Source organism: Lepisma saccharinum, chromosome 20, assembly GCF_977018435.1.
Source record: "Lepisma saccharinum chromosome 20, izLepSacc3.1, whole genome shotgun sequence".
NCBI lineage: Eukaryota > Metazoa > Arthropoda > Insecta > Zygentoma > Lepismatidae > Lepisma > Lepisma saccharinum.
This window is the reverse complement of record NC_139248.1, coordinates 50048097-50063240: the sequence shown is the minus strand read 5'-3', so window position 1 is coordinate 50063240 and position 15144 is coordinate 50048097. Positions and strand designations below refer to the sequence as shown.

At 39.4% G+C, this 15144-nt stretch overlaps 1 protein-coding gene across 2 annotated transcripts in view; it reads right to left on the bottom strand.

Annotated features, from left to right (window-relative positions):
* The window catches only part of cutlet (chromosome transmission fidelity protein 18 homolog), a 408876-nt gene that overhangs the window by 351382 nt on the left and 42350 nt on the right, over window positions 1-15144 (bottom strand). For both annotated transcript variants that reach the window (XM_083141467.1, XM_083141468.1), the window contains exon 8: window positions 7634-7745. In XM_083141467.1, the coding sequence (XP_082997593.1) occupies window positions 7634-7745 (112 nt within the window). The remainder of the gene's footprint in view (window positions 1-7633; window positions 7746-15144) is intronic.

Sequence of the window (15144 nt, the reverse complement as noted above, 5' to 3'; positions counted from 1 at the left end):
TAACGCGGAAAGATTCCAAGGAGACGGTTAACACCATTTATCCTGCTTAGTTATACAACCGGTTATGCACGGAATGCATGTTGTGGCAAAAAGTCTTTTAACAAACGGTATTTTCTTTTAATTGTGCAAAGTCGTTGCTCTTCCACGAAATTCTTACAATTTTAGTTCATAAGAAACCCGTTTGCAGGGAGACCTAGGGAAAGGAAAACAATCTCGTTTACTGCAAGAAGTGAAACTCGGAAGAATCTTGACAGTAGTCACACTGGCGCGAGCAAGAGACGGGAGATAATCGGACAGAATGAATATTGGATTTTATGTGCGTTCACTAGAACATTGTCCATTACAGGATTAACTGGTAAGAGAAGATTCTCTTGGGAGAGAACACAACCTTTCCCTGGCAAAAAACAAAAAAATCGGGGCTGTAAATTTCGTTCTGGTTCGGCTGTTAAAAAGACATCGTAAAAAAGTCACGTATTCTTTGCTTCAGTTAACTTCATATTCGCCCCTCCCCCTTTGCAGGGATCAGTTCAAACTCTTCCTCAACTTGCATTGTAATCCACTCTGAAAAAGTAAACACACAACTTGCGATCTGTTTGCATGGCACACTCGATAATCACTCTGGTTTGGATCCCACTTTAAATAAACTGTATATTTAATCCCAGTTAGCTCATCAGCATAAAATGAACTAAAAACAAGCTTTACGAAACTTGCTTATTTTCAGATTAATCGACAATTTATTGTAGGTTTCAGGAGTATTCTGGAGGTCAAACACTCGCTCCGCGAAAACTTTTCCTCTCGTATTCCTACATTTAGCATTGCGGTTTGTTTTGTTTTAACAGCAGCACGCTAATGGTTCTTAAGAAAAGCGGGGATTATATGGCTTTGCGAGATTCAAAACAATGACGCTTATTCCTTCGCACTGGATGAGTCATTGCAGTTACCAGCAAGCCAGAGCTTTCCAGACGCTAGACTAAACACTGGCGCCAGCTGCAGCGTAAACACAATGAGACCGGCTGGAAGTTAGAGCAGCAGGTGGGAGAAGGGAAATCATGGGCATTTTAAAGATAATGCAGTTGTCGAAGATCGAACTTTTATCAGCAGTGTGAAAAAAAAATGATCCTTGTATTACCTTTTACCATGCAACAGACATTAATACGGGTAATATTTCCTATCCAGACAGCTGCATTCAAACAAGAAAGAGGGACCTGAATTCTGCAATTATCACATTATCATGCACACCAGTGGCGGATAATGAGCTGTTGTAGGAGAAGGAAGGGGGTCACTTTTCTTTTACTTATCATGCGGTTTTTGTTCGTTTTGAAGAAGGTATTCAGAACTGTTTGCTTTTTTTTAGACGCCAAAGGAAAGGAGCCAGTGTGCGCACACGAGCAAGAAAATTGTGGCCGAAACAATTAGCAAGGGACCCCCCCCCCCCGTTTGCTGATAGCAAAAGGGGAGAAGTCAGGCAGACAACAAAACACTGTTTTGGCAAATTTTATGACCGGCACAGTTGGGAAACGTATGAAACGGGAAACTGGAGTTGCAACATACGTAAGATCGACGTCAACTTTTGCGGGAAACCTAGATGATAACGCATTAAGCGGGTTGACGATCTTTAGTTGGCCTATGCGGCTTTGCCGGAAGTTGTCGGCTACCAGGCCAAAAGTTGCTCGCGCACGGGAAATTGCTGTATCTCGAGCTCAGAGCTAGACAGATGGGTGAGTCTTCCAGGCGCCACGCGTCTTGTCTTTTGGAACATTCCTGTGATCTTATCTCTCATTTCTCATCTAGCACTGGTGAATATTTCCAAGGTGGCTTATTCATCGGGGAAAGAGCTTGACCTGCCATGCACATTGACAAAGAATGTCAATGTCCAGCAGGCATTTCGGGCTGCTTCCCTCGAGTTGCCAGCAGCTCTTAGGACAAGGAAACATGTCATGGTCCAGTTAACATAACGTCCAAGCTTTCTCCACATTCGATCTTCTCTTGTCGACTTACGCAGGTGTCTACTTCGAATTAAGCGAAACCAGTTTTGCTGAAGGGTCTTGTAAACAACTTCGTATTAAAAATTATCCGTATTTCGATTTATCCGTACTGAAATACATTATAAATCCTATCTTATCGGCTGGGGAATGGGAAGAACTTCGGATTAAAGGGTACTTCGTATTAACCAATATCGTATTAACGAGGTTTTCCTGTATACTGTTTTTAAATGCATGCACGAGTACAAGTATGCTTACGTATGTTTGTTAAGTCACCAGTGCATTCAAAATGTTCACATATCCGTAAGAAGTTGCTGGACTTTATTCACACAAAAATTAAGCACATACTCTCTTCTTGATCACTTACGTACCATATTAATATGGCCCACTGCCTCATTCAATTCTGCAAAGCTATCTACAGAGTGGTCACAAAGTGGGCGTACCTCCCATTATTTTCTAAACAATCATGGTTATGGTTGAATGCTTGATATGGACACACACCTGATGATTTAACAGTCCAGAACATCGGTATGAAGACATTTCATTTTCACTTTTTTATTCTCATAGGACAGAAGAATTCTGTGCCATATTCTGGATGATGTTTTGCAGAGATAATCTGTGGTCATGTGAGTGAAGGCATCTTCCACAGCTGCTCGCAACTCTTGCATTATGCTATACCGGTTATTTCTGACTTTGTCGTTGATGAACCCCTAGAGGTGAGGTCGAGACTTCTTAGAGGCCAGGCTAAGGGAGCTGGGTAATATTCAGAAGCTCTTCAAATCCACTCTCCGGGAAAGGTCGTTTCAGGTAATGATGAACTTGCAACGCGAAGTGTGCTGGTGCTCCATCATGTTGTAGGAAAACAGCTTGTTGTAGTTGTGGGACCAACCATTCAGTAAGCATGTCCTGGTGGAAAGGTTCAGTAATGGAGCTTTGAAAGAAGAAAGAGCAGAAAACCGAAAATGTGTGTTGCACTCATTCCAGCCACATCAAGACGAGAGATGGGTTTCTCTCCAGTTATTCATAAATATGCTGGTTTTCCTTAGCCCAAAAGATGTTTCGAGAATGCATGCCCAGCAGATAGTACACTCATCTGTGAAGAGTACCCCCATCAAGGGCACGTCGAGTATGAAATACTGCAAGAAGCAGCCTGCACATCAGCCTACTTTCCGCACATCCAGGTCAGCATCAACTCAGTTCATTAATGCCTTAAGTGAGTGTTTCGATTTTATAAATTGAGTTACAAGCAAGTTACCCGAACTGTGTTCAGGGTTGCAATGTGTAACGTTAAGCGGGTTGCCCGAGCTAGGTTTGGGCAGGAAAGTTTATTCCAACTTCAGATCGGGTAACGTGAATTGTTCTCTGGTATTGTTGTGTACACTATGCGGAATCCGATGTGTAGTTGTTTTTGTAGATGGCAGCACGGTATTATTAACTGAATGGGAACAGCGTGTGCTTCTTTCATGTGAGAGAATGGCTGAGCAAATGCAAAGCTCGGACCAAATTCGACTTCTTCTTGAGGATTCCAGTTGTGATGAAAGTTCGGAATTTGAAATTAGTGATTCCGAAGAAGATACGAACTATGATATTTCATCAGAGGAGAGTGCAAGTGAAGAAGTTGAAGGTGAACAACAAGAAGAAGAATATGAAGCTTGGACCATTATGCCTCAGTGTCAAAGATCGGAAATTCCTTTCACGGGTGACTCTGGAATAAAGGTAAACTTTACAAATCCTTCTGATTCATTGATATTTTCAGGATTTTTTGTAAATAATGAACTGCTGTCTAAAATAGAATGTGAGACAAATAGATATGCAGAACAGTTCATTGCAGTGAATAAAGAAAAGTTGAAAAAACGATCTCGTGTGAAACCAACAAAGATGAACTCATGGTTTTGTTTGGATTGTTGTATGCCCAGGGGTTGGTAGTGAAGCCAGATCAGAAAATGTATTTTGCAAGACATGACATGACATGACATAGTTAAAATTTTCACACTTTACCGACAACACTAGATACAGTGCAGATAGTGTTATTCCAGCGAAACTGTACAAACTGAAACCAGTGTTTGATCACTTTCTTACAAAGTTTCAAGAGGCTTATATTCCAGAGAGGGACATTTCAGTTGATGAGTCTCTTCTTTTGTGAAAGGGAAAGCTTTCAACCAAACAGTACATTCCAACTAAGAAATCGCATTTTGGAATAAAGTATTACTCGCTCTGTGAATCTGGTACTGGTTATCTTTATACCACCATTGTGTACACTGGAAAGGACACTGAGCTAGATCCTGAATTTGCACACATGACGCATCCATCACACATTGTGCTTACATTGGTTAAGCAATTCCTACACAAAGGCTACGTAGTGCATACAGACAATTATTACAGTAGCCCTGAATTATTTTGGTTTCTGGTAGCACATAACACAGATTGCTTGGGGACAGTGAGGAAAAACAGAAAAGGACTCCCCACAGAAATAAAACTGGTAAAGGAAAAATGAAAGTATATTTTAGTGGCAAGCTAATGGCTGTAAGGTGGAAGGATAAGAGGGATGTGTACATGCTTTCAAGTGTACATGACAATGTGTTTGTGGAAACAGGTTCCAGATCTAAGAAAAAGCTGAAACCATTAATAGTGGCTAAATATAATAAGAAAATGGGTGGTGTGGACTTGTGCAATCAACAGTTGGTTAACTATACAATGTCCAGGAAACGAATGAAAAATATTACATGAAACAGTTCAGACATTTGATGGACATTGTTGTTTTGAATTCTTACGTGCTGTACAGCAAATTAGGTGGTACTATGAACAGGTAGCTGTTTCAACTATGACTCGTGGAAAGATTGATGCAGGAGTATTCACCAAAGATTGAACATCCATATGTCAGAAGTGGAAGACCAGCCTTGACATCAAAACCATCTCACCTAACTGGAAGACATTTTCCAAACTACCTTCCTCCAACAAACAAAAAAAAAAAAAGCTGCCCCAACAAGACAGTGCAAAATATGTTGTATGGCAAGAGATGAAAGAGGCAAGAAAGTCAGAAGGGAGACCAGGATTTACTGCAAGGAGTGTGATGTTGACTTCTGTGCCGTGCCTTGTTTTGAGAAGTTTCATACAAGCATGTTCTTTTCTAGAAACTGACTACTAAATGCTGATATTTACAATAACAATTGTTCATTAAAATAATAAGTTAAAGGAATAAATATATACATAAATTCCATGATGAGATTGTATTATCCAATGCTACTACTCAAAATGTTGAATAATATTTGACGATATTTCTGTTTTGTCAATTTGCAAAATAATTAGTAAAAGGAATAAATATGTACATAAATTCCAAAAATTCTTTCTGTTGTGTCAATTTGTAAAATAATAACTCAAAGGAATAAATATATACATATATTCCAATATGTAATATGAAAACTTTGAACAATATTCAATGGAAGTTCTGTTATGTCAATTTGTCAAATAATAAGTTAAAAGAATAAATATATACATATATTCCTAAATGAAAATGTATTTTCCATGGTATTATCAAAATGTTGAACAATATTTGAAGATTTTTCTGTTTTGTGTGTTCGCTAATTTCTCTGCCTCACTACATTGTCAAGGAGGGAGGGAGGGAGGGGGGAGGGGAGAGAGAGTGAGAGTGAGTGAGTGTGAGAGTGAGTGAGTGACTGAGTGAGTGAGTGAGTGAGAGTGTGTGTAACTTAAACCTAAAAGGGAATTGAAACTACTGCACATATAATTTAAAGTTAAGCGTATGTTGAATCTTAGACCCCAGTTCAGCGAGCCCCCTGTCCGCCCCTGTCCCAGAGGGCACATGGCTCTGGACAACATTATAACATTACATGTCTTGTAAATGAGGGAAAGGTGAATGAACACACAAACATTCAAGCAAACTGTACAAAACGAAATGTATCTCTGTATGTACTACTGTATATCCGTTTAAAGAAAATAACTCCCCGCTACGGGAACATTGACTGGATCTGAAATGCACAAAAAGCCATCAAATTCAAAATGCCCGAGCTCAACTCGGGCTCCCCGCTTAAGGGGTTAAATCGTATTTCGTGTAAGGTGGGTGACCCTGTTATGGCCATGTTCCTGATATGGCCACACCCCTATTGTGAGCTAGCAAAGAAAAAAATCCAGTAGATGGCATCAGCATCCAGTGAGGGGCCTCCTAATGTGTTACATGATCATTTCCCATCCAGCGAGGTTGAGCAATATGGCATCAGTTGCTTGTTTTGTGTTTTTCGTGTGACCTCTTCCTGTTTTTCTTTGGTAAGTCCCCTTTGTTTTATGCACATTTTGCAAAGACTGTTTTCATGAAAACCATCGTACTCTGTACTGTTGCTTGGCGCACCACACTTGGATTCCCCTACTACAATAGTTATTGTCCAGAAATAGCAGACAACATGGACCCAGATGCACAATTAACAACAGCGCACCTAGCGGCAGCAGGAGAACTACAAACAAAAGATGCACGCCAAGCAACAGTACAGCAAGTTCCAACGAGGATGATGGCAGCGGCCACTGAAATTAATAGAACAAAGAAGAAAAAACAGTTTCACGGATAAAGTGAGTACTAGTTTCTCCATATTTTAACTTCATTTTTAATGGAAAATCCTGTTTTAATCCACATTTGGATTACAAAAAGGATTATTTAGTATCATGTTTATTCCTTTTACACCATTTCTTTTTTAATTTTAGCAGCTATGAAACTGAAACAAACCACGATTTGTAGAACATGAAACAAGGGTGGCCATATCCTGTAACCATGTTCCTGATATGACCACTAGGTAGACTTCTGGAATATCGCTTTTTTGGACCAGTGAAACTATTTTCATGGGGAATGTATTTTTTTTTTTTTTATGAAAGTCCATTTGCCTGAGAACTATTTAAGAAAAATGGTTTTGATTTTTTTTCAAGATGTCGGCTAGAAAAATTCTCAAACCTTAGCATGGCCATATCAAAGGCACCCACCTTACTTCATCATGAAGTTAGGGTCTAAGTGTCAGATGTGAAGAATTGTGTTGCGTTAGGCCATTCGCCAGCTTAACTGCTTGGCTGCGAGATGTTAAATTTTTGCTTAATTTCAAGTAAGGATTAATTCTCTATTGCCATTCGCCTATTATGCATAGGCCGAACAGGTGAAGGGGTGAACACACCCGAGCTGGATTAAGACACCCAAACACTGGTGTTTAAATCTATTCTACCTGCTCTGGTCCATCAGCTGGGTGGCATTGTGGCCCTGTGTGGTTCATTAATGGTGTCTACTTTGGGCACTACCCAAACTTTGCACACACACACACTTCACGAGTTGCAGCACTAAGACCTACTCTTCGCCTTACCTGCTCTCTTAAGAATGCCCCCGCCGACCTCTCACCAGCCGGGGCCTGGCTAGTATTTTTGATGATTAGCATCTTACTTCCGGCTTGTGACAATTGTTAGGAATTTCATCTACCCAGCACAAATCGTCATGCAAATAAAGAGGAGTACACCAACTTTGTGACCACTCTGTACAGTGAGACCTTTGGCATCAGAAATAAACTGCAAATAAATGTGAATAATAATGATAACAATAACACCAATAACAACAATAGTGCATGTAGTTTTACACGTTATGCACAACAGACTGAGACTATACTTACCAAATTTGGAGTCCTTCTTGTCATCCTTCACCTTTGGCTTTACTTTCTTCTCTCGGTTAAAAACCACCTTGTCCCATAATTTTAGCCACTGAAGTAGAGATCTGTTTATACCCTGAAAAAAATCAGTACATTGCTATGTGAATCAGGACATTCATGATTCAGGTGCTTTAAAGAATAAATGCATAATTTTCACAAAAACCTAAGAACATGCATATCTACAGCCCATCACCAAAAATAGCACCACTCTTAAAAACTGTATGTTTAGCGTGATTTAATAAAAAAAAACATGATTTATATCTACCCTGTATGCGACCATGGCTCCATCACTGCTCTTGTCCAGTTCACAGACACAGAACAAAATAAATTTTCTATATTGTCCAGTTGCCGGAAGATCACATAATTTATAGCGGAGCACAAACGCAGTGGTGCAAATTTTTTTGTGAAGGACTTTATATGTACAGCTAAGGAATAGCCTTAAATCATCAAAATGTGAGGAATTACATGATACTATACGTTGCCGATTTCTGCTTGTTGAAAGACACTTTTTTTATTTGTATAATAGCAAAGCTGCTAAGAATGAAAAACAGACCCCAGCTGAAAAAAATTACACTGGTATGCACTTTGAAACTTTTATCTTGCCCCACAAATGAAAATACCTGATGTTTGTCAACTCAAATGCGCTAAACTCAGATCTAGCATCAATTTCTCTCTGTCACGTAAGATTCTTATGTAATGCTCAAAAATAAAATTACATGCAAAACATATAAATTTTAAATTTTAGTACACATATAGCAAGCCAAAAGACAAGAGACATTTTACATGACTGAACATATGTGTGTTATACTGACATGTGTTATACTGAAAAGGGGTTGATTTTACATACCCCTCCTCTGGTGGCATACATACATATACGGGGTGACCTGTACTTAGATGTATTCCCTGAAAGGAATACTTAGTTTAACCTTTTCAGTCCCAAGCGTCTCGATCGAGATACTCAAAAGTAAGCCTCACGGTCCCAAGCATCTCGATCGAGATGCTGTGTCAAGGTCGTAGTTTTTACGTTATAACATTTCTATTTTTGGCTAGAATTTCGATTTTTTTATATATTGTTCCTAACACATGTATTTAACAGAAATGTTTTTTTTTGCATTTTTTTTAGTCTTCATGAAAATGGAGGGGAAAAAGCGGGAAAAGGGACTTCTCTTTTGCGTCTCTTTTCAAGGCAAAATTTTTGCCGACAAAGGAAGACCGGCTTTGTTGTTCTAAAGCAATGCTTTTCACTCCCGCCAGTGAACTACATTCGAAGGAAGCTTGTTTATCAGTATCCGATGTCAAAATGAAAGTTTTCCGTGAGGGTGCATACCTGATGTTTGTCAACTCAAATGCGCTAAACTCAGATCTAGCATCAATTTCTCTCTGTCACGTAAGATTCTTATGTAATGCTCAAAAATAAAATTACATGCAAAACATATAAATTTTAAATTTTAGTACACATATAGCAAGCCAAAAGACAAGAGACATTTTACATGACTGAACATATGTGTGTTATACTGACATGTGTTATACTGAAAAGGGGTTGATTTTACATACCCCTCCTCTGGTGGCATACATACATATACGGGGTGACCTGTACTTAGATGTATTCCCTGAAAGGAATACTTAGTTTAACCTTTTCAGTCCCAAGCGTCTCGATCGAGATACTCAAAAGTAAGCCTCACGGTCCCAAGCATCTCGATCGAGATGCTGTGTCAAGGTCGTAGTTTTTACGTTATAACATTTCTATTTTTGGCTAGAATTTCGATTTTTTTATATATTGTTCCTAACACATGTATTTAACAGAAATGTTTTTTTTTGCATTTTTTTTAGTCTTCATGAAAATGGAGGGGAAAAAGCGGGAAAAGGGACTTCTCTTTTGCGTCTCTTTTCAAGGCAAAATTTTTGCCGACAAAGGAAGACCGGCTTTGTTGTTCTAAAGCAATGCTTTTCACTCCCGCCAGTGAACTACATTCGAAGGAAGCTTGTTTATCAGTATCCGATGTCAAAATGAAAGTTTTCCGTGAGGGTGCAAGCAGGGGGTGGGGGGAGGGGGAAGACTGGTTGTTGAATCTGCGTTGTGAGAATGGAATTTCGAAGCGTGCTGAAGGAAACCTTTGTTTTTTTAGCACAAGTGTCCACAAGTTGCAACAGGGGTTACCCTGCATTGTCTAAAAATAGAATTTCAAGCAGCTGCAAGAATCAGCGCTCATTTTTCACTGCGTTCTAGCTTTTCGTCCATGAATGTTGTGCATAGGTGTCATTTTGTGCCCAAGTGCGAGGACATTTTTTGGGTGAAGTGACAATTTTTTAAAATAATTTTTGGGGGTTTTCTCCCTTCCCCCTCCATATATACGCCAAATTTGCATAAAGTTTGCATTTTGACATTTTTTTTCGGGGGAGGCGGGGAACACCATTTTTTTTAATAAAAGTATTTTTGAGGGGATTTCCCCCCTTTCCCGATCCATATGTACACCGAATGTGCATAAATTATATATCGTCTGAATCTGTGATTCATTCTGCGTACAACGGTATATCTTTCCTATCTCTAGGGCATTTAGTTTCTGAGCTATAGTCATTTCAAGGTACCGCTGCATTTTGAAGCTTGAATCAGTGGCGTGCCCACCATTCCTTTTGGGGGTACAACTCAAGTTACATTGGTCATATGATAATAATGCAAATATTTTTGTGTTCCTTACATGTCAGCGATCATTTCCATGTGCATGTCGACACTGTTATGTACTTTTTTCTTGGGGGGAGAGTGGAGGGAACCAAATATTTTTTTTTACGAAATTTTGGAATTTTGAGAGTTAGCCCCATTTTCTGATAGCTAACAAATAAGTGGTTTGTTGGGAAAAAAAAGTTTTTCACAAATGACAATCACATGTAAGTAACAGTAGGATATAAACTTACAAGTGGTGATAAAAAATCCAATCTTAGTTTACTTGGTAACATATTCATAACAAAAATGGTATGACACGAAGTGTACAAATTACTTAAATTACTTCCTTGTGTCATCAGCTATCCAACCAGGTACAAATGTTGCTAACATTCATATTTGTGTACAAGAAATAATACTTAATTTATCTTCATGTGAATGGAATCAATGAACAATACAATTAAAGAACATTATACGTTTTGCTCAAAGTGGGCACCTCCGTTACAAATGCAGGCATGCAGGTTTTTACGGACATTTGTTCTCTTAACTCGTGATGTGATGGTATCCTTGATGTGTTGACCAGCTGTTAAAATCCTCTCCCTGAGCTCTTCTTGCGAGTTTACCTGCTTTCGTGTGGCTCCAAATGTAGAAGTCACAAAACGTCAAATCGATCGGGAGATCGAGCTGGGCAGCCATCATTCTGGTAAATCATGTCATGTCTTGTAGCTAGAGGCACATCCTTCAACAACATTGCCACCCCGTTCCTCAAAAAATGTTCATAAGTGGTGCCATTTAAGATTTGGGGCAGGAAAAATGGCTCGATCAAATGATTGTTGATGACGCCCATCCATACTTCTGCCTGGGCGTGCGACAGTGGCTAGATGAAAATTACCCAAAGAAATGGATTGGCCGAGGTGGCCCAATTCCCTGGCCGACACAAGGAAGTAATTTAAGTAATTTGTACGCTTCGTGTCATACCATTTTTGTTATGAATATGTTACCACGTAAACTAAGATTGGATTTTTTTATCACCACTTGTAAGTTTAGATCCACCCGTTACTTACATGTGATAGTTATTTGGGACAAACTTTCTTTCAATGAACCACTTATTTGTTAGCTATCAGAAAATGCTGAAATATGTGATATACAATGAGATTTTTTTCTCAATTCGTATTTTTATGTGGAAAATTGTAATTTAAAAAAAAAAACGATAGAAATATCTCGAAAACTACTAATTTTCGGATGGGGTATCATATGGTCAAATTTATTGCAAATTGCCTCTACTTTAACCCCTTACAACACAAAAAGGAAGACGTTAATATTTTGCAGAATATAATACGCAGCCAGGGGCGTGGTGCTGATCACATCACCCCCACCTTCGTCAGTGATCAAGAAAGTGTGGGGCCTAACCCCACACCCCCTATATGCCTTCATGGCATGGTGCATAGCACAGGGGAGCACTTTTCCTTTTTTATATAGCGCATTTTCAAGAGAGAAAAAGAGGTAGCACAGTGTCACATAGTACAGGGGCACAGAATACTGACGGTAGTGTCGGTAATGTTGCCAGAAACAGTTGATAGGTATATGTATAATAATATTTCAATGTAACGGAAGTCTTAATCATTTTCATTCCTGGTCTTCATCACATGAAACAGTTGACGTGTTGATGCTCTGCAATGTTCAGCAGTTGTTTCTTGCTTTAAGCACAATCAATCAATAGTCTTCCAGCAATGCTGCATTCCAGTACCCTGGTATCTTCATTTCCCCATGAAAGTTCACCTTGTTCCTCGCTAACTTTGCTCAAATTATTGGGAAAGTGATCAAATTGGCTGTGAAGGAAATTTATTTTTACACATTATTCATCCTAATATCCTGAATGATTCCAGCATTTCATTCACAGTTTCTCCATAATTTGAAGTCTTTTTTGTTTCCATGGAAACTTTGAGTTACATTTTTGAAAGCAACCCAAGCTGCTTTTTGCTCTTCATTCATTGTTACATTGGGGCATGAATCTTAGGACCTACAAACACATCAGCTCATAATTTAGCCTTGCTCTTGTTGGTGAATTTGGTCTTCTGGTAAATACAGATGGTGAACATCGAAACTGAAACACCGATGATTATAGAACAGGGCTCACCTGCACCACCTGTTGGTGATGCACATTAAAGTGCCTAGGAGTCTGCCTGCCAGTCACACTGGACTGCACATCGAATATTCGGTTTTGCACAGTAGAAAGAGTTCCAAAGAGGGCAAATTATTGGTGTTTGTCTCGTCGGTTCATCTGTAACGGAGACTGTGAATATTTGTAGGGTATCAAGGGCCACAGCAGCATACCAGAATGAAGGACGAACCACATTCAGAAGGAGTAACTGTTGGGGGAAGCGGAAGCTGTATGACAGGGAAGTCAGGGTATTGGAGAGGATTGTGACCAAAAAGAGTAAAACCACAGCTGCAAAAGTCACTGCAGAATTGAATACACACATGACTGAACCTGTTTCTGCCAAAAACCATCATAGAGAACTTTATAGGGACAACCGGAACCCTTGGTCACTAGCAAATGCCAAGGAACAGGTTGACTGGTACCAAATCGTGGACATTAGATGACCTGAAACGTGTCGTGTTCTTGGATGAGCCCACCTTCACTGTTTTTCAGACATCTGGAAGAATTTACGTGTGGAGAAGTCTATCCAAAGTATACCAACCAAACTGGTTAGTGTCTAGTGTAAAACATGGGGGTGGATCCGTGATGGTGTGGAGTGCAATATCGTGGCAGTCTTTAGGACCACTGATCGTTCTGGAGGGACATGTCATTGCCAAGGACTATAGGGCCATTCTAGACGACCAGCTGCAAACTATGGTGCAAATATGGTTCCCGGATGGTGGTGCAGTATTCCAGGATGATAACGCACCAATACACACTGCTAAACAGGTCACAGAGTGGTTCAATGAGCATGAAGGTGAGGTTGAACATCTGACATTGCCCGCACAGTCGCTAGACTTGAACATTATTGAGCCCTTATGGGGTCTTTTGGAGGATCGCATGTGGCAACGTTTCCCTCCACCAACAACATGTAGTGAACTCATCAGTGTTCTTCAGGAGGAATGGCTGCAAATACCTTTCACCACTGTGCAGGACCTCTATCAGTTCTTCCAAAGATGTGTTGCTGCTGTGCTAGCCCCCAAAGGTGGCCCAACACCACACCAATAAAGATTAGTGTCTGCATTTCAGATGTTTCAGTTTCAATGTCCACCAGCTGTACATGAAACACTGTTGGAGGAAAGAACACAACATCAAACAAAGGTTCATATAGAGAGGGAGTAACAACACTTTTTCTGGAGAAACAAGTGGTTAATGTAGTACTTTTTCTCATCAGGCACGAGTTGTGATTCACTGGCCACTTCCTTATGTCTGAGTGATGAGATTTGTCCTGACTGTTCCATTATAAAATGGGTACGTAGTTAGTGAACCCAGACTGAAGTCCAAGATGAGTGCCCAATACTTTCAGGTCGCCACAAACAATCCACATGTTTCATGCACTCTACTTTTGGAAGACTGCTTTCAGGTTATCATGTTTCTTTCAAAGATTGGGACTTACTAAGTGTAAGGATTTAGGCACAGAGCAGAATTAACTTTTGAGTACGTCAGTGATGCTTTGTTCTTCCTGTTAATGTCACTAATACAGAAATAAGACTGTTATATGGTCTCGTGGTTACACCCAATACATCGGAATTCCGAAATTTTAACTTCTCCTTTTTCCTTTTAACCACTGACTTAGATTAACAGCAGATATAGGTATATCACTGTATTGGTTTATCAGTAAACAATCTGATATATCTATAAATATCTTATAATTTAGTGCAATATTCTGCCATTTTGTTATACTTTTTTGTAGATATAAATATACAAAATATACATGCCATAGTAAATGTCTAAATAAGTTGCTTCTTTGGCATTGCATTCATCTCGTAACATACAATCTGTTAAGGAGGTCAATGGACCATTCAGGCTTTTTAAGAATCATTTGGAATTTTATATCGGATCAGTAGAATATCGGTTATCAGTAAATTCTACAAATCGATTGGTTCTTTTTCATTCTCTTTTTAGTAGACAAAAATTTAGGGTTAATCAGATACCACCATGATCTAACAATTGACGAAGATGCCAAGAAAACTAACTACATGAGAATTACTATTACTACAATGTAGGACACAAAAATGTGAGCCTCAAGGTTAACCACCTCCTGGCTCCCCTCTTCGCACCTCGCCTGGTGGCATTGTCACATTTGTAGCTTCGTCTTGACACGAACGGGTGCAGTTCTTTGATGTCAGTGATTTGGTAAAGTGGCACTAATAATGTGTCGCATGAGTGACACTAATAATGCTGATGACAATGAAAATATCTTTCCTACGCCACAGCAACAAGGGAAACGATTCGGCAGGCATGATCCCACTAAACAAAGTAAGAGTATTATTGCACTTTTGGCATGACCCAAATAAACAAAGTAAGAGTATTACTGCACATGTATACAACTTTTTTTAAACGTTAGCTGATAATACAAAAATGGCAAAAGTTCAAAAGCTGACTGGAGATGCATGTGGGGTGGGCAGAACGACTGTTCAAAGCATTAAAAGGAAAATAGATAAAGCAGCAAGAAATAAAGCCCACTTCCATACGTTATGGAAACGTTACAAAAGAGAGAAGAATATAACCGGATTAGATGAGGTTGATAAGAAAGTAGTGCATAGGTCTGTTTTGAGTTTTTATGACTGTCGAGAAAATCCCAACTGCAGAAAAGCTGAGACTTGATTTAGCAGAAAA